Source organism: Ciona robusta, chromosome 11, assembly GCF_009617815.1.
Source record: "Ciona robusta chromosome 11, ASM961781v2".
NCBI classification, from domain to species: Eukaryota; Metazoa; Chordata; class Ascidiacea; order Phlebobranchia; family Cionidae; genus Ciona; species Ciona robusta.
Window position 1 is genome coordinate 3,264,591 of NC_143245.1, and position 20,288 is coordinate 3,284,878.

Consider the following 20,288-nt stretch of genomic DNA (forward strand, 5'->3'; position numbering starts at 1 on the left):
TCAAAGTTATTGTTGTTTTATGCGTAGAAAGTCGAAGTGAATTTCTTGAAAAACTTCAGCGTGCTTTCATGGAGGCTTCAACTGGTGAAGTCATGCTTCCTGTGTTGTCTAAACCTGACAGTGTTCGTATTACTGCTGGTAACTGGACCATAGTCAGTAACAAAGAAGATGAGTTGCTTATAACCAATTCCGATGGACAACAGGTAATGTATTTTGCAATATTTGTCATCATTTTTAATATTTTATAATGGATTAATATTTTAAAACAGGCCAAAGGTACTTTAGGTGCTTGCTGATTGCTTTCCAAACATAAGGATTGTTTTATGCTGTATAGTCTAGAGCAGTGGTTCTTAAACATTTTTGTATGGTTTACCCTTTTAACAATGATGCTTATCAGTTTTACCCCTAATGTGTAATATGGTGCACATTTATTAAAAATGCAAAACACCTGATTACTAGACGAAAAAGAATCAATAAGCTACAAGGCTAGCTTTGAATTAGCAGTTAATCGGGACAAGAATAGTAAGCTACAATAATTATAATTGGCACAATTTTTCTGTTCTGTCAACGTATGTGAATTTTGATTGGTAGCTCATTTACCCTCTAGAGTAAAAAGTAAGTTGGCCTTATATATACAGAAGGATCCAAGTAAAAGGGAACTACATAAATTTAGAATCCCTGTATACAGTACACAGACTAGAATGAAGGTTATGTAAGAGATAGATTTTTTATTTTTTTTAAATGAATTCCGTATATATTTAGGCCACAATACTGAAGAAAGAAATGAGTGGATTCTTGTTTGAGTCAAACAGAGGGACACGTCATGCTTTTACACCCGAATCTCTGCTTAGCATGGATTTCTTGAATAAGAGTGTGGATAAGAAGACAACACAACCTTCCATGAATAAGGAGGTAGTTACAATAATAGAATTGGTGTTGGTTATAACAACAAACAGTATGAATTTGAACCACGACCAGGCGTATTAAAACTGTCTTTAAAAGTAATTAATGGTTTATTGAGCCTGTTAGTCTGCTGTGTGGTAACATTTTATCAGGGTATATATTATATTGCTGTTCGGGAGACAAAATTTTAGTATCAACAAACCAGAATATTATAGTTTTAAAAAAACTACTCATTGATGTGCTTGTACTGCTAATAAAATTTAACACAAATTAGTTTAATATAGCAGTGCATAGGCATTAATTAAAGGGCAACCCTTTTCCACAAGTAGTTTCCTATACCAGTAAAAGCACTGTGTGAATGGACCAGAATATTAGCTGACGTAAAAAAACAAATAAGTGGGTATCCCTAAAATATAAACCCCTATTTAACTCTACAGCAGAAATTTAAACCAATAACAATGATAAAACAGAATTTCTGTATTTTTAGGAGGAATTAAAAGATAAAATTGTTGTCTTAAGTCGATCTTTGTACGATGAATATTTCACAAGCAAAAAGCAAGCTTTTAAAAATGTAGTCACTGATCTGAAAAAAATTGCTCAAAAAATAGAAGAGTTTAGTTCAAGGGATTCAAGGGATTCAGGTGAATCATTGTCAGTTTATATATTTGTATTTTGAAAAAATTGCTATAGGGATGCAGATAATTTGTGTGTTAAATGGGAACAAACTGTATAGACCTATCATTAATTTTCCACAATACAGCATGTGGTACTAACTCTGCAGATAACAAAAATTGAAATGATTATGAATGTAACGAATGAAAGAATCTAACTTGCTTTATGGTCACTTGAGAAAAAACGACAGGCGTTATTTATACCATGGGTGGTATGTTTCACACACCTCGTAAACTAATGGTGTACCTAAAAGATATATATATTGTCAATACTTAACTTCATCTGTTAATTATTTAATATATCAATAGAAAATGTCTTTTTTATGTTGTAACAAGAATGGTCCAACAGTATGAATGTTGGTGTAGGGCAACGTTAACAAAATACTTCACAGTTCTCAAAGTGTGTAGATTGACTATGCCCCATGTCCGAAAAAATTAAGGACTTTCCAAAAGGTTTATTTTATAAGATTTATCACTTTTAAACATTGCAAAATTTGCTTGGTAAATTAAATAATTATTACACGTTCCTTCATTTGAAAGATTTATTTCAACTTGAATATCCTAAATAGATGCAATAAATATTGAGGAAGATGAAAATTCTTCTTTTACATCTTCTCTCACTCAACTCCGGACTTTGTTGGAAGAAGATAAAGGAGTCTCCGCTTTCGATTTGTACAACAGTGGACTCATACAAGCAATGTTAAAAGCTCTGGTGTTGACGGTATTTTTTTTATTTTTATGTTTTGTGGCTTGCAACTTGTGATTTTAAACTTTTGCAAAATTTGTAAAATCTTTACTCAACTAAAAGCTGTTTAGTTGGATAACATAATTCTAATGCATGTCATGTCCTTGCCAGAGTTTTTGTAATCTTTTTTATTGTAGTGTCACTCACATCTGCGAAGTGGATTTTTATTTATTTGACCAATTTAAACGCATGTCCAATTGTTTGTTTTAAAGTATGATCTACTTCTGACTAAATATTTCAACTTACCTTCTTACATCACATAAGATGCTTTTAGTTTTTAAACCAAAACTTATGAAATGAAAATCATGTCTGACAAAAATAGGCTGTCATTTTTATGATGAGTTTGACCAGTAAATCTATGTTTCATGCATCTGCCACTAGGGTATATATGAAAAGATTTTTGCATAAACACTTTTACTTTTAGGGAACATGTTCTGGCAGAGATGATCGCATTGAAAAGTTTAAACTTGTGTTTTCGAAAGCGACCAGTGATGCAGTTCAAGTTCTTGTTCGAAAGCTAATCTCTGTGCTCGAATCTATTGAACGGTGTGTACGTGTGGACTGTAATAACTATTCTTTATGTTTATGGTAGTACTAACTATAAAGCATTGGTGTTGGGTATCTGGTGCGGGGTATACTAGCTTAACCAAAGAATTTTGCGTATTTTTAGTTGGTATGTAGAAGTGATTTATCCTTAAAATAGTCTCAAAAAATACAAAACTACTCTTACAGTTAATCAATAATTGTTGCAAACTCTTGATTTTATCAAAAGACAGCGGTATCACTGTATTACATTATGTTTCTGTGATCTGTTTGTTTCTGCTTATCCATCTAGGGTTTAGTGTTTGACAATATAGGAATTGTTTAACACACAATCTCATTTTTGAGGCGTGTTTAAAGAAAATCAACTGATTAAATATCTTTGTAGTTTCCCAATCCAGCTGTATGACAGTCCCACGAGTTTTAATCGTGGCCTCCATCTTTTGTCCCGGAAATTCTCATTCAAAATGGAATATCAGTGTTGCGCGGATGATAGCAACCTTGTTGATTACACTGGTCGTACTTTGAAGATGGAAACACTGTCAAGTGTAGATGATCTGGAACAACATATCTTGAAAATGGTAAAATGAATGAAATGTTATAAATGAATATAACTTGCCGTATCCTGGCGTGGACAGAAAACTACAGTTGTTATAACACCATTGTTCCTTTTTATAATCTTCATATACCCACAACCAGTGGCGCAGTCAGGGGAGATTTAGGGTGTTGCGACCCCCCCCCCCTTTAAACAAAGAAAACAAAAATTAAATAAAAAAAATATTTTTGAAATTTTTTTGATTAAAACACCCCCCTTATTTTTTTTCTGGCTGTGCCACTGCCCACAACAGTAGCAGCCAAATGGGTTAGAGGCAGGCACGTTCTAAATGTCTTTGTTCATTAAAATTTCACAGCAAAACGTGGAGTAAGAAATAGTGATATTCAATGTTTGCCTTTTGTGATTGGTTTTTTAGAAATATTTCTACACAGTTTTATCCTCTGTCACAGCATTTACATTTCAAAGGTTGACCATGCTTTATAAGTGTTAGCGTAATCATTGCTTATCTCGTAAATCTGCACTTTATCAACATTCCAATGGTATGCCATTGATTGATTAAAGCATTCTTACTGCTCCATTATATTTATTTTATCCTTTTTACTTATCCTGCCAGAATTTAAAAAAATATATTTTCCCAAATACAATAAAAAAGTAAAATACTACTAAATGTAACAATTAGACAATTAGACTAACAAAACCCTAAAAGTTTAGAATTTGAACATTTTTGGAAAAATACAAAAACATATGCTTGATTCAATAAAATTTGCTTTATACTCATGGGCCGGTAATCGACAGTAGTTACAACAAGCTGTTCTCTTTCATACACCTTGTTCCAGCTAACCAGTTAGCACTTTTGAAACTTTGTGTTTTTATGCCTTATAGCTGGCAATTTAACCAATCAGTGACCACTGGATTGGAGCAATTGCCAAGTGTCTTGTCCGAAAACAAACACGCCCACAACGGCAGCAGTGAAGACTGATGAGGCTTAGTTACTTTACCAAATTTTGGAAATAGTTACTTGCCACTGTGAACGCCTTACATTTTTTAGAATGTTATAATTTTTCTCTTCAGGCATCGAAGCAGTGGTACGACCATGATGTTTCAAACCATGCGTATGTGATGCGTGCCAGAGAAGGCGAGGTTAATTTTAAATATTCAAGTGACTTTGATGAAAACGGAATTATTTATTGGATTGGAACAAATGCCAAGTTAGTAAAGTTTTGATGGCATTTAAAAAGAAAACCTAGATAATATAGTAATGGGAATCAAAAACAAATATATATTCTTCTTGTTTTGTTAAAGTAGTTTTTGTTCCATGTATTACCAAAGTGTTTGTTCAATTTATTCTAAGATTTCATGTCCCCTAACGTGCTTCACTCCACAACTTCACCTGTTTCTTATATACATATATATGTATATCTTTTCAATGTTATGTTTTTAAAAAAAATCACATTCGAAAAATTGAAATCCCCAGAAATGAATACGATTGGACGAATCCTGCCAGTTACGGTCTGGTGCACGTGACATCATCAGATGAAGGGGGACTTCCCTACGGCAAATTAGAAGATATATTAAGTCGTGACACAACACCATGTAATTGCCATACCAGTGATAATGAGAAGGCATGGATTGCTTTGGATTTTGGTAAGTTGTTTATTTCTTTTGTGCATGTCTTGTCTTGTATGAATGTAAATGGCATTATTCTTGTGTGGTGGGAAACTGACATATACCACTTATGTTCTGTTTCAAACACCTTGTGGCCGCTTATGGGTTACCACTTATGTAACATTGTGGGTGTTTAGGTTTTTCTGTTTGAATGACAATATAATTTTTTTTAGAGAAATAAGACTTCTTATAAAAATATTTAAAACAGATTGTGAAAACTGAAAATAAATTAATGTTTTTAGTGAAAACAAAATGTTTGCACACTATTTTATGTTGACGTATCACCATAAAATCCTGCTTTTTAGTTAACTCAAAATATTATTGTCAATTAATATGCAGGTCTTCAAATTATACCCACCAAATATTCTCTACGACACTCTCGTGGTTATTCAAGATCAGCATTACGCAACTGGTTGTTCCAGGCCTCAAATGATGGGAAAAACTGGACTACACTAGTTACCCACACCAATGACAAATCACTCAATCAACCTGGGTAATATACAACATAGAAATAAAAAATAATTTGAATGTGAATGTAACTTGCTTTATCCTTGCATGGCTGAAAAAGGACAGTTGTTATAAATAGGTGTTCCGTTCCATACACCACGTGCTAGCTTAGGATTTACACTGTTTGTAACTTTACGGGTGATTGGTTTTTGATATGACTAACTATTAAGATGGCCTGTTAGTGAACACTGGGTTAGAGTATTTGTTGTTAAGTGTTTTGCTCAAGGACACATACGCCCACAACTACATTTTTCAAGTTGATGTTACTATGTAATATGTACTATAAGTAATGGAGGTCTTGTTTTCTTCAATTTTTTCCTACAGTTCAACTGCGAGTTGGAGCATCCCTGTAGATGAGGATGAGAAGAGAGGTTGGCATCAGTTCCGCATCCAACAGAACGGGAAGAACTCAAGTCGTCACATGACCTACCTATCAATATCGGGGTTCGAGATTTATGGGGCTGTGAAGGGGGTTTCCCATGACCCACCTGGGTGTGCGTATAAGAAAGAAAGGAAAGGATTACAAGTGCAGGTCACTACAGGGGTGATTTTTACTGTTTGTTTAAACGAAGTGATAAAACCACAAATGATAAATTGTTGCATGAACTTTGAATAAACATGCTTTTAAAAAAAAAAATTGAATGTAATTTGCTTATCCTAGTGGTGGTAAAATGACAGTTCTGTTCTATACCCATTTGCCCCACTTACGAGTTACCATCTATGTAACCTTGAAAGTGATTGTCGCTTTCTGTATGGACACATACACCCACAATGGTGGCACTTATTATGGCTGACACCTAATTGCAGGCAAACAAGCAAATGGTCCCTGGTACAAGGGTAGTGCGGGGTGTGGATTGGAAATGGAGGAATCAAGATAGTAGAAGTGTTGGCACTGTCAGTTCACCCATACAGAATGGTTGGTTCATAAATTGTTTAACATTGTATCTTTGTCTATAAAATACAACAACTAAGTTGCACAATTTTATATTCCAAGATAAAAAATCATAGTTACTTTTAAAACACTATACACTTATTAGATAGTGTAATATAGTATGCATATTGAGAATGTGGTACATCATTGTAAATCTTATTAATGTGTTAATCACTGCACCAAAAGTGAAGTCATTGGGTCATTAGACAGTAGGTAAAAAATCAAACAAATTTTTAATACTTAAAAAAGGAAAAATCTTATTGAAGTTTTATTTTTGGGATTTTCAAAACCCCCAAAGTAGTTAGGCATAACTTGCAAACAAATTATGAGGAATGTCTAAGAAATTGGTGACAATCCCCAAAGCTTTCCAGATCAGTACATACCTAGTATTTCAATCAGTTCAAAAAGGTAACAACCACTGTCTTAAAATAACAAAATAATTAAATTGTCTAACAACAATTCTTGTCATGTTAGGCTGGGTGGATGTGATTTGGGATAACGGGATCTCCAATCTTTACCGAATGGGTGCGGAAGATAAATTTGATCTCAAACTTGCTCCTCCACGTGATGAAAAGCTTCCATCAGATCTTGGATCAATTGCTCACCTCTCACGAAGAGGTGTTCTCTCTTCCCTCATCCGGAACAACCGATTGGCTCATAATTCAGGAAGACATCAGAGATATGAGCAGGTATCATGCAGTTTTTATCATGTATGTGATTATGTAGCTTTGTAGTGGAATTAGTGTGGGATACTGAGTGAGTTTAAGGTGTAATCATGTTACCATTGTTGGATTTGTGTGTCCTTGAGTGAAACACTCCAACCTAGTGAATTTTGGCAGTTATACAAAAAACAAAACATACTACCCCCACCCAAACACAAATAAAAAATCCAAAACTTTTCAACAGAGGTTAAAATTGTTATATAACCACACCCATGGATACACAAATCAATTTCTTGCTGTGTATTTTTGCAGAGTTGTTTTAATTAACCGGATGTGGATTGCATGCGACAACTCATCAGTGTTAAAATAATTCTTTCCTGTACATATTGCGAGCAGACGTATGCATCATTTAGAGAGAAAATGCGAGTGTTTCTTTATCGGCAATCAGAGCAGACTTAACTGCAAATAAGACGAAATTTGACTTTCTAAAAAAATCTCTCGAATAAACATTTACTGTGTAGTCACCAGTCAGATGCATATATGTGGATAGTATCGACACCCTGTTATAAATCTCATAAGAATTTTATTGTTTTTCTTCCCTGCAGTACCTAGCTGCTCGACGTAGTTCGGAAACTTCATCAGCGAACAGATCACGTTACAATCTCAACCATAAAAGTTTCACGCACACCAACAATGAGGTTGGAAGGAATGCGAGGAATCGAGCGAGATCAGATTCTGATGACTCTGACCATCAGAAGTCACAGCGATCGGTCCTCTCTATGATGCGGGCTTTCCACAGTCGCAAGGATTCGAAAAGGTCACAGAAGAGTGGTAAAAATCTCCCAGATGTGGGCAGAAGTGATCCCGCTGTCGTGCGAAGTGAGTCTGCATCTTCTTCATCTTCTTATGGAGATGACTTTCTGTACTTAGATGAGGATACAGAGGAGGAGAAGAAGCAAGAGCGATCTTGTGCTCCGGAGCTTGATGGGAGGACGTGCCGACTGGGAGTTTACAAATCATCACCTGCACCATCTCTTGTTCAAAGAAGAATCAGAAAACTTTTAAATGAGGTTGGTGGTAAATGAATAAGTTTTACCACATGGTATGACAAGTTGAAGTCTGTTGTTTGTTATTTATTTTAGTAGATTTTTAATCTATAGTTTGCAAATTAACTATGGCATATGCTTTGGAAGGTAGTGCACTTGCATTTATAATCTATTTAAGTAGTAGTTTTTTGCAATTTAACTAGTACTGAAAAGTCTCATAGATAGTATCCGTATATTTCTTGAATTATACTATTCTAAACATTTAACATTGTTTATTTTAACAGGACATACCACAAAGTCAACCAACTGTAACTGAGACAATGAAGTCTGAACCTCAAACTACAAAAACATCCGCTGATGTCACCACTATTGTGGATAAGACGACAGACAATACTCCCCAATTAAAGTCAGTGTGGTTAGTCCTGTTCTAATCACTTAATAATTTATACCCAATATTTAGACCTGTGTTTTGTAGTTCATAAAATATTTGCTTTTAATTTGTTTTTTTTTTGGGAGGGGGGGGCGCTACCCTAATACTAAAACTATCTATACGTCTGAATAAATGAACATGCTATGTCTGCTTCTAGTGCATATTTGCAGTCAATTCTAATTCTACTGCAATGCTTTATGTGTAATGTTTTTGTATACTGCTGACAATGCAGACAACCTATAAGTAATCCCTGGGTTTGAGCATGTACATTAAGTGTCTTGTCATAGAACACACAAATAAATGTGGAGCATCAAACCTGAGTTGGGAAGTAAGCACCTAACCACCAAGCCACCTGGGGCGAATGGAAATAGAATGACAGCTTAATAACATTACTATATATAATATACACCATTTTGTTTATATACTTGTATTTTGACTCTTCCGCCAAGAACAATTTCATGTAATTTTAACTTGATAAAGACGATAATTGAATAGGACGCTAAAATATCAGTTGTAAATTTCTTGCTGAAAGAGCCAAAATACAAGTGTAATATGCCTGGATGTGACAGCAACAGTATAGGTTGCATTTATCTTACTTTAACTCTAATCTGTGAACCCAGGAAAGATGTTGTGTCAAGTGTCACTTCATCTTCATCCGAGTCGCTCCGAAACGATCCTCTCAGTGAACTTGATGTCCTCAACCTCCTTGTGCATGGTCAACAACCGGAGGTGGAGGAAAGGAAAAATCCAACATCGGAAAATAATCAGAAGAGTGCGTCGCTTGAGTCGGTGGCTGGAGAAGTAGATAAGGTGAAATATTTTACTTAATCCTTATTTATTTTGGTATATTAACTTGTTATCCGTAAAAAAAATGTGAAATTATTATTTTAAAAGTTTAAATATTAATTAAAACTTGGTTTACATATTCATAGGAATATCAGCAAAAATTTCAAGTTTGGATTATATGAAAAAAACAAACTTATTCATATTCAGATGCATTTTTTTTTATAAATAACAGTGAAATATTTTTTTTTTTGCTTATTTACATACACTCTTATTGTCTCTAAGTATGATGCTAATTGCTAATTATTTGCCTTACAACTTCAATTTGTTTAAATATTAATTTAACTTGATTATTTGTAGAAAACGAGTCGTACAGGTGTAGATACAAATCGACCATCAGCTGCATTCACAACCACACCTACAGGGAATAGCCATTTACTACCACCTGGTGAACCGGTAAGTGAATAATATACATTGTGGCACTAGTAAAGAACGTTAAAGAATAGGCTGGTGGCAAATGTTAGAGGTTATTAGTTGGGGGTTATAGGGGGTTTGTGGTTATATGAGTTAGCAGTTAGGAACAGTGGTTAGCAAATACCATAGGTAGAGGATTCTTCACTAAAATTTTAATTCATAACATGAGTGTACATTTCTTTTTATCGCTTTATTATTCTGTCGTATATGGGCAAAGTCCTTGTATGATTTAGACCAGATTTTTTCCCGGGATGAATTCCAATTGTATATCCTACACTAGCCAAAAAAGTGATATTTCGTGCATTATGTTTTTTTTATCTAAATAAGATGCACCGAAAGTGTTAGTACGTATTTATAACTTAATCTGTGAATTATATCAACACCATTACCAGGTGAGTGCGAGCGTTAGTGTTCCGAATCTTTCCTCTTCGGAAGCCGCATCCAGGATGATGGAGAGCTTTGTCCGCAGCATCACTCGTGCTCCTGCTATTCTTAACGTGAACGATTTATCGAATATTGATGAAGGAAGTGGAGGGTTAGGACTCAATCGTGATGTGGTGAATGTTGTTGGTGAGTCTTCTAATTCTATTCTATGTTGGTGAGATTTTTTGGATACGGCCATACATTGGTAGAATCTTAAAGGTCTTGAATAAAGACTTCTTTATTCACTGGTGCCAGGGCAGCACCGCTTATGGGTTACCGCATGTGCAACCTTGTGGGTTATTTTTCTTGGTGTAGCTTTAATTTAAGATTATTATTGACTACTGGTACTGAGTTAGCCATTAGTGACAATCGAGTTGGGGAATGTCCTTTTTGCCCAAGAACGCACATGTTTTAAAAATAAATTGCTCTATATTATTGGAAAAAAAATTCTGTTCAGTTTCAATATGAACATAACAGCCCATCTTTAGGATATGTTTGAAAGGGAAGGTTATTGTATCGTGTATATACAGTATGGGCTGTTGTGTTTATATTAAAACAACTACACATATTAGGCAAAGTACAGCTGAAAAGCTTTTTTAACTTAATTGTGGTTACAAAGTAGACACAGTATGCAATAAATTGTTTATATGTAAGATTCTTGCTTGTAACTTATAATTTTGTAACAGAATACAAAATAGTGAATAAAATGTTTCTTTCAACATTTTACACTGTAGTATATATTTTACACTGTAGTATAAACATTTTACACTGTAGTATATTGTAGTCTATATTAACGCAGCATTATATCTGTACTTGTTACTGTTACTTTTGAAATCCTTTTTTTTTCTGTTATTACTATTCCTATTTGCAAATGGTATTTATTCTTGATTTTCAGTATCCAGTCCCCTTACCTCAGCACAGAGTGTTCCAAACTTATCAGCGCCGGTCACAGTTGCAAGCAACTCATCTTCACCAAGTATAGTTAGCAGTCACTCAGTTCTACAAGCAATCACTCAAGCACTTGTTACCAATGCAAACAATGAAAGTGAAGCAGGTGACACATTTTGAAGGGATATAATAAACTAAATGGTATTAGAGACATAATTAGGAAAAATGAAATTTGTCTATTGATAGAAATGCTCAAATGTGATTTAGGTACCACCAATGTTTCAAATAAAAAATAAAACATTTTTTTGGATGGTATGCCCCTTTAACATATTTGAACTGTTTATGCTCACACTTCCAAACTGTCGAAGTGCAAAAGTATATAAGCATCCCACTTTTTTTTCAAGCCAACTATAAGAAATTATGGCAACACGCAAATGTGTATAGGATTAGTTGTTTTCAAAGGTTGGATTTTGATTAAAAATTTAAAACGAAAATTTTATAAAATAACAAAAAATAGCATTTTTTTTAACTCTTTAGTAAAAGTCGACAATATTAGTTTTGTAAAATTTTGCGCAATATTTAAAGTTAGTGGTTTTACCAGTTGTACAATGTTGTGATAGGAGTTCTGTGAATTAGGGTCTATAAAAAATACTGTTTTGTTGTTTTGGGTAACATGTTAGTAGTTGATGAATTTCCTGGTTCAACTTAAAAGTTCATGTTTTTTTAATATTATTTGCATTAGCTAAAACCAATGATTTCTGAGTGTACAAAAACAGTTTTTGATAAAATGTTTAAAAATAACATATAAACATGACTAAACATAAAAGTTATAAAATTAAAACACGTTATCACAGTATTTAAAAAAAATTATCACAGTATTTAAAAAACACGTTATCACAGTATTTAAAAAAATGGATGCAAAATTATACATATATTCTGTAAAACTTAACAAAAGTAATATTTCGGTTTTACTATTGATTATATGAAATTTTTAGTATTATTTAAAAAAAAGAGCAATATTTTTAAAAATATTTTATTTTCAGATTTGTTCCGATGTTTGGTTGAAGATCTTCCAACTTGCGATCCAACTTCTTCCTCTCATTCCGATATCTTTACTGAACTCGATGATGAAAATGATGAAGATGAGAATGAAGAGGATGAAGAGTTTGATCAACTTATGGTAAATATTTCAGTTTTTTGACAAATCAAATATAACCTGTCTGCTTTATATTGTCTTTATAATTGTTTCAAGCAATTTATTTAAGTTAGATCTTAATAAGACATTTAATTGCCTATTGCCCCATGAAACCTGAAATATAGAATAAATCGGCCTAATTGAATGAATGAATGAATGAATGAATGTAACTTACTTTATCCTCGCGTGGCTGGAAAACGACAGTCATTATCACATGTGTTTAACACCTTGTGCCAGCTTACGAGTTACCATGTATGTTACTTTGTGGGTGTTTTTTTATTTGTGCACACTAACAATAGTGGTAGCATTAATTGAACCTGTTATACTTTGGTAGTTGGTTACAATGTGAGTGCTATAAACCGGAACCTCGGTAAAAAAATATGAATTGCTGTAGTAAAGTTTTTAATAAAATTTAAAGTGTTACATAATATTTAAAAAAAATTTAAATTAAAAAAAAATTAAATACATATATTATTATTTTTTCACAGATGCAACAAGCTGAGGAAGAAGTGACGGTAGCGATGTTGGGACTTCCCCCGAGCTCCCTGAGCAGCAACAAGTCCTCCAACTCGTCGTACACATGGGATGATGACCATGTTATAAAGAGGAACCTCCCAGCCCTCATCCCGGCATTTGATCCTCGACCAGGAAGAATGAATCTTCTGCAAACTGTGGATTTGGAAATTCCACCTCCAGGTAGTTACATAAGAAACAATTAAAACATATTTTCTCAAAAAATATTGAATTTTAACCACTTTACTATTTGTAAAATGTTGCCTTCCACCATAGCATCAATCTAAAACAGGTCCTGTAGCAAGTTTGTTTCTGATTGAAAAAAAGTTTTACAGTTTTGGAATATCAAAAAACGTTGAAAGTTGGCTCAAGTTCAACTAAGGTCGAAACCAAACAAGACAAAATTGCTTCAATGCATGTCATTGTCATTTTTCAATGACTCTTGTACAAGGGCTCATCTTATATACTAACACAAAATCATTCACACGCATAACATTAATCCTAGAAATGGAACTAAATATAAGATAAAAAACATGAACAATGGTGACACTTTGTGGAGAGAAATTATGATAAACAAAGAAGTTTCATGTATGTAAAATATAAATATCTTACAAAATAATTTATGTGCCATGCTGTAGGTCCTACCCATGTAGAACACATAAAATTAAATCAGGCCGAATTTTTTCTAAAACTTGTTTACCAACAGGTTCAAATGAAACAAAAGACAATACCAAAAATGTGCTGCCAACAAACCAACCAAAAAAGTTGCAATTGTACTTGAAAGGTACAAACTTGAACAAGGAAACAATTCAAATACCCTTGGAGAAAGGTTGTACAATGTTAAACGCAGTGCAAAAGTTGATGCTTAATCATAGTTCATCTACAAAGTCAAGTAACCTCAGGAAACTGTGGGATACGACATACACGTGAGTATCTTTGTGTTGGTCTGGTGTGGTGGCATAGTGGTCAGCGCACCTACCTTTAACCAAGAGGTTACGGTTTAATGCTCGCCACTACTACCATCATGGGTGTATGTGTCGTAAGGCAAGACACCTGACGACAGTTTCATTTGTCTAAATCACCAGCCAGGATTGTCTAATTCAAAACAATAATCCATACAAAGTTACATATGAGGTATTGATAACTTGTAAGTGGGCACGAGGTGTAAAACAGAACATCTGTGTTACAACACTGCCATTGCCGTGCTAAGTTTTTAATGTAAGAATCCTTATCTCTTATTGTCGTTATATCATCTTTATATGCCTATTGTTTATGAAGACACTTTTACTATGTTAACCTTGATAAAAATTAATTATAAATAATAGTCATGTTTAATGCTGTTTAAGTTTAAAATTAGTGGTGTGTAGGCTCGCTAGGTTTATTAAAAAGCGGTTGTGTAGAAAAAAGGTTTAGAAACTCTTGTATTAAAAATCGTTCCAGTTATTGTGAGGTGGTTCACCTATGTACACATAGTTTAATTTGTTTGTCTTTTAGTCCTGTTTGATAACTAATTAAATAATGTTTGATTTTATAATTAATCACAAATCTATTTATTTGCAGCATTGTATATTCAGAGGATGAGATAGTGACAAGCAAGGTAAGTTTATTAATTTAAAACTTATCAACAAAATTAGTTGACAAACAAGTGAACTGTTATCGTACAAACACTACTTACAGTTAGATCACAACTACCATGATTAACGTAATAAATTAATGTCATTTTTTGTAATGAAAAATAGCAGCAAAGTTAGGTTAAAAAAGAGAACTTTTGTTTAAAACACATTAAAATCTGACTGGATTTAAAACTTGTGGAGCAAATATAATTCTGTGAAAAATTAGCCATGTTTTTGTCTGGTACACTTACATCGTATAAATTTTACTTTATACCAATATACCGTATTACAATATCTGCATAAATATACGTTTTTCTGTATTTTAATAGCTGTATTTCAACATGTGTCAGGGTATTTCAGTTACCGATAATTAATTTAACCTAGTTGCTACTAATGTATTGTTCAAGTTGCAATCATAACAAAAAGCAGTCACACCAAAAGTTGCACTCTTGGTAACTTATGAGCTGGCACGAGTCGTATGCAATAAAATACCTGTGTTACAACTCTTGGATTATTCAAAAACGCAAAAATTTAAATATTAAATAAATGACATCTCATTTATATTTACTTTGCAAAATAATAAAATTTAGTATACTAAGACATTAATTAACATTACTCAATATTCTGAGTGTGTTTCAAGGTTAGAAAACTTTCACAACATTTGACATTGCTTTATACCAAGGTACAACAGTGGACACCTGATTTTTTAGTCACACATCTTACAAGCGGGAAGTTAACCAAGCATGAAGTGTTGGAATATTTAAAACAAAATGCAACAAAGGCCTTTATCAGTCGCTGGAATTTAAGCAAAGATTCAACAGCTGCTCAAATTATGCGAGCTTTTAATGTAAGTTACATCTGGGTTACAGACATAGTGCAGTTTTTATTATTTACTTGATTAATTTTTCAGGAGTTTTACTGGGATCCTACAAACCAGCTCAAGCCATCCAATCACAAGACAACAATATGTGCAAAGGATGTACATGATGTGTTAGAGTTATTAAAGACATTGTATGCGATGTATGGAGATGATGATATCATATTAACCGAAGATTTAATCTGCAAGAAACTTAACACCAAGTTGTATCAACAGATTGAAGTAAGTTATTTTGTGAATCTTTGGTAGTTAAATGAATGAATGTAACTTGCTTTATCCCCATGGGTTGGAAAACGTAAGTCGTTATAACACAATTTCATACACCTCCTGCTTACCTAAAAAAAAGTTTTAAAACTCAGAAACGACAATGGGAAAATTGAACTTAACTTATTAAGGTATACTTAAATACTCTCTTTAATAAAAATCCTTTTTTTAGGATGTAGTATGTTTATCATGTCATGCCCTACCAGAGTGGTGCAACTTCGTGATGAAGAATTATTCCTTTCTTTTTAACTTTGATGTTCGGAACAAATTCTTCTCTTCAACTGCATTTGGTCCATCAAGGTACAAATATTTATTTTTTCTTATTTTAAGTTAGCTAAATATTTATTTATTCAAATTAGTCTCATGTATATATTATTTCATATTCTTTTTCATTTTATCCCTTAATTTTAAAATTACAAGAATTTTTTTAAGATTTCAGAGAAAAAAAGCGCCAATCTTTATTACCAGGGATGACAGTGATAGTTTGCACATAAATTTATAAAATGATTTTTTCTGTAGTATTAGTAGATTCCACAGGGCAATGGAAATTGTGAGGTTTGCCTACCTACCTTGCCACCCCAGGTTGGGCGCCTGTGTCTGCACAGTGTGTAAGTGCTACACAGCTACTTGAAAATTAGCATTTCAAATCATACTTTTGGTTTTGTGTTTATAATAATTACATGATTTTTCAAGAAAATTTTAATAAAATTTCTTGTGATTTACAACTTAAGTATAAAAATGTTTCCCTTTGTTTAAGGTCCATTGTATGGATGCAAAACTCTTCCTCATCTCAACTGGATCGATCCAGTGTAAACCGGAACCTTACACATTCGTCAGTGGCTGCGGCCTCCATGCGCAGAGACGACCCATCGGGTTTTCACGACCTCATGCAGCTCGGCAGGTTACGACACGAGCGAGTGAAAGTTCCTCGTGAAGAAGAGACGTTGTTAGATTGGGCAATCAACGTGCTTGACCTGCACGCTGAGAAGAAGTCGATGTTAGAGGTGATTTTTAAAACTCGTTGTGAAAATTAATGGAAAATATGTCGTTGCATTACAATTTAAACTCAAAAGTTTAAAACCAATAATTCTAGCCCTAAGACACCCCTTATCCCAAGAACTGACAGCTTGACAATTTAAGTCACTATTTCAATCTCGATGAATGGTATATGAACCCCTTTAAGGGTTACTCTAAAAATAATATATGTTTTTGCAGAGAAATGTCTAAAAAACATTTTTTTAGGATTTAATTTTAAAAAAAAATTATATTTAGTGTGGGGATATACTCCCAAAAAAATTTCGCGGACATGAATTTTCTCGACAGCTTCACAATAATTAGTTTAAGTTTGTTTCTATCTTTACTAGGTTGAGTTTATTGGTGAAGAGGGCACTGGATTAGGTCCAACACTCGAGTTCTACTCGCTTGTTGCTGCTGAGCTTCAACGTAAGGAGCTTGGTATGTGGCTTGTGGACGACAACTTTATTCAAGTGGATGTAAGTTGGCAAGCTTTATGTCGGATCTAACTTTTTGTAGGAAGTTAAATGAATGAATGAATCTTACTATAATGACTGTCGTTTTCCAGCCACGGAAACCACGGAAAACGACAGTCGTTATAAGACAGGTGTTCATACACCTCGTGCCTGCTTATGAGTTACCATGTATGTTACTTTGTGGGTGTTTTTTTTTTGATTTGTTTTTTTTTTATGTATGGCTGATAATTCAGACAACCCATTAGTGACCACTGGGTTGGAGCAATCACCGTTAAGTAGTGCCCAAGGACACATACGCCCACAATAATAGCAATGACGAACCTTGGACCCATTACCTCTGGGTCACAGATAGGCGCGCTAACCACTTTGTCAGTGCGCTGGAGGAGTTGGTTGCAAAAGATATTTTACCAAAAAGAATTTTACTGAAATACCATAAAAATTAAGCAATTTCTAATTTAAAACATTTTTAAGACTAGCGCATTTGTTTAATACCGGTTAGTTTATAGTATACAAGTCTTTACTCGACACTGACTTAGCTGCTATATTATTTTAATGCTAAAAATAATAGCAGTGTTTGTCAATCCCCGTGTCAAAGTCATAAACGTGGTTCCAACAATTCCTTCCAAATTTAAAATACCTTATGGTATGCTTACAATAAATATGAGATATGTTTTCAAAAATTTGCTGATTAAAAGTTTTCTATAAATTTATATTTAATATTTGGGTCCTATCACAAAAACATTAAAGCACTAAATGAATAAAATTTAGATGAAGTTAATGCTTACCGGCTCAAGCCTATATGCTTGTCGTTGCTACCACTGTTGGCATGTGTATCCTTGGCCAAAACAAGCGACAATTACTTCACTACTGAGTTGTCTAAATTGTCAGCCATACAGAACAAATGATCACCCACAAAGTTAAATACATGGCAACTCAGAAGCTGGCACAAGGTGTATGCAACACAATATCTGTGTTTTAACAACTGTTGTTTTCCCACCACAAGAGGAGCAAGCATGTTTCATTCGTTCCATTATTCATTCATCTATTTAGTATTCTAACCCAGTTTTTACCAAATTTCAGCCACCCGAGGTTCATGGGATGAAAAGATTTGATTATTACGTTCAAAAGTCGGGTGGTTTGTTTCCCAGCCCTCTTCCACAGAATAATATCGATCAAGTTGTTAAACTTTTTCATTTCCTTGGCATTCTACTTGCTAAATGTTTGCAGGTGACGCTTTTATTTATATTACACAACCATGTATGTAATAGTTAGTATGTAAGTTTCACATAAAAAATTTAAAATTTAGTTAGATAGGTTTTTTTGTGTGTTTTTAGAATTTAATTTATATGTCCTGAAAGTGTTCCAACGCTTTGTGAACATCATTGTATCATTAACTAAGTTATCCTATGTATAAATAGTTGTAGTTAAATATTAAGAAAGTTAAAAATATTTTCAAATTTTGTTATGACCCATCTTTTAAAGCGATAGTCTTATTGAATCAAAGGTTTTTATATGATTTCTATTTGCAGGACGCACGATTAATTGACCTTCCTCTTTCGAAAACCTTCCTTAAACTGATGTGTAGTGAACAACAATCATCTGCAGTGGAACAATCACTTAAGGTTGGTATATTTCTGCATAATGCGGTATTGCCATGTATTAGATATATGGGTTATAACAGGTTTTCCAACCTTTTTAGACATACTTGAATTTTGTCTAAATGATGTTTCGACTTCTTATTCAGGTCACTTTCATCAGATTAAAATGAATCTTATAAAAGTAAAACATTAACTTTTCCACTAAACCAGCGCTAAAATATGATTCAGTGGGGAATTTACCATGCGATGATTACAGTTGGTTATCAGTGCATGTATTTATGGGAATATATGACTCATTTGGCAATTTTACTGGCTTTTACTCCAACGTAGTGGTTATCGGTTGTCTAAGGCCCCAAATTGTCAATCATACATAAAAAAATCACCCAAGTCCTATACATGCGGTAACTTGTAAGCACTAAGCATGCATAAGGTATATGGAATAGAACATTTATGTTATAACCATATAAGTTACATGTATTCATTCATACTCAATTCAAATAAATATATTTTCCCACATAAGTAGCCAGCAAACATTCTTTGACTTGCAGTGGTGTGACTTTTACTTTGGTTTGTAATTATTTTGTCTGTTGGAGCTAAATACTCGAATAAACAGGACTTTAACTAATTCATTGAAATTTATAAGAAAAAATGTTTGTATTTTTGTATTTTTGTTGTGAATTCCCAATTTTTTAAATATTGTATTTTTTTAAATTTTGCCGGTTTGAAAAATTTTGTGAATTTCATTTTTTTGTGTACGTTTTGTGTGCTACAAACAAATTTAAAGTATTGGTGTATTCTTGGAGGAGGGAGGCTTGAGGAGTGTGTCTTACACATATTTACTCATACTCCTTACAGTCCTGTTTTTATCAATTTTATGATCATGTCTAAAACTTATTTTTAAAACCTCTTTAAAACCAGACAAACAAAACCGAAGACCCAACTTCAGTGGGGAAATCTACAATCCTTGGTTTGAAAGATCTTGCTACAGTAGATCCTACAAGGTAAAAAAGTTAACATTTTCTGTTGGACCAATTTAATATAAATAATAATCACTTTCTATCAGGATTTTAAAGTACATTTTTATTTAACTATTTGGTGGATATAAATATGATTTATAGATATGTAGAAAATGTGAAGATTAAAGTTTTTTATTTCAAATATAAAAAATATGAAAATAATAACATTTGTCATTCTATTGGACATTGGTAATATTTTTACTTATTAAACTTTTTAGACACACCTTCTTATCCAAGTTATTGGAACTATGTGATGTAAGAGACTCAATACTGTGTGACCTCAGTTTAACTGACGTCGAGAAAACATCTCAATTAAATGAATTGTACCTTGAGTATAATGGAACAAAATGTAAAGTTGAAGATCTTGGGTGAGTACCTTCTTTCTTTACCATCGACGGTAATAAATTCTTTAAACCGAATCCTGATCTGCTGCTCATATGAGATGATGTTCTATTGTAAAGAAAGAGTTCTTGTATCTAAGAACTTGATTAAGTTAAA

The 20,288-nt window shown here is 33.4% G+C and overlaps 1 protein-coding gene across 5 annotated transcripts in view; it reads left to right on the plus strand.

Annotated features, from left to right (window-relative positions):
- The window catches only part of LOC149728096 (E3 ubiquitin-protein ligase HECTD1-like), a 36,303-nt gene that overhangs the window by 13,592 nt on the left and 2,423 nt on the right, over positions 1-20,288 (plus strand). For 2 of the 5 annotated variants that reach the window (XM_089888827.1, XM_089888831.1), the window contains 31 exons: positions 28-203; positions 763-912; positions 1,391-1,544; positions 2,144-2,295; positions 2,744-2,865; positions 3,248-3,440; positions 4,487-4,623; positions 4,890-5,059; positions 5,420-5,573; positions 5,912-6,119; positions 6,395-6,503; positions 6,993-7,207; positions 7,786-8,250; positions 8,511-8,641; positions 9,277-9,466; positions 9,800-9,895; positions 10,306-10,483; positions 11,232-11,390; positions 12,268-12,404; positions 12,908-13,115; positions 13,639-13,858; positions 14,493-14,529; positions 15,228-15,392; positions 15,456-15,644; positions 15,859-15,986; positions 16,444-16,690; positions 17,051-17,179; positions 18,257-18,403; positions 18,706-18,798; positions 19,693-19,775; positions 20,009-20,158. In XM_089888827.1, the coding sequence (XP_089744953.1) occupies positions 28-203; positions 763-912; positions 1,391-1,544; positions 2,144-2,295; positions 2,744-2,865; positions 3,248-3,440; positions 4,487-4,623; positions 4,890-5,059; positions 5,420-5,573; positions 5,912-6,119; positions 6,395-6,503; positions 6,993-7,207; positions 7,786-8,250; positions 8,511-8,641; positions 9,277-9,466; positions 9,800-9,895; positions 10,306-10,483; positions 11,232-11,390; positions 12,268-12,404; positions 12,908-13,115; positions 13,639-13,858; positions 14,493-14,529; positions 15,228-15,392; positions 15,456-15,644; positions 15,859-15,986; positions 16,444-16,690; positions 17,051-17,179; positions 18,257-18,403; positions 18,706-18,798; positions 19,693-19,775; positions 20,009-20,158 (5,092 nt within the window). Of the gene's footprint in view, positions 1-27; positions 204-762; positions 913-1,390; positions 1,545-2,141; positions 2,296-2,743; positions 2,866-3,247; positions 3,441-4,486; positions 4,624-4,889; positions 5,060-5,419; positions 5,574-5,911; positions 6,120-6,394; positions 6,504-6,992; positions 7,208-7,785; positions 8,251-8,510; positions 8,642-9,276; positions 9,467-9,799; positions 9,896-10,305; positions 10,484-11,231; positions 11,391-12,267; positions 12,405-12,907; positions 13,116-13,638; positions 13,859-14,492; positions 14,530-15,227; positions 15,393-15,455; positions 15,645-15,858; positions 15,987-16,443; positions 16,691-17,050; positions 17,180-18,256; positions 18,404-18,705; positions 18,799-19,692; positions 19,776-20,008; positions 20,159-20,288 lie in introns of all 5 variants that reach the window. The other 3 variants (XM_089888830.1, XM_089888829.1, XM_089888828.1) reach the window with 3 other exon arrangements.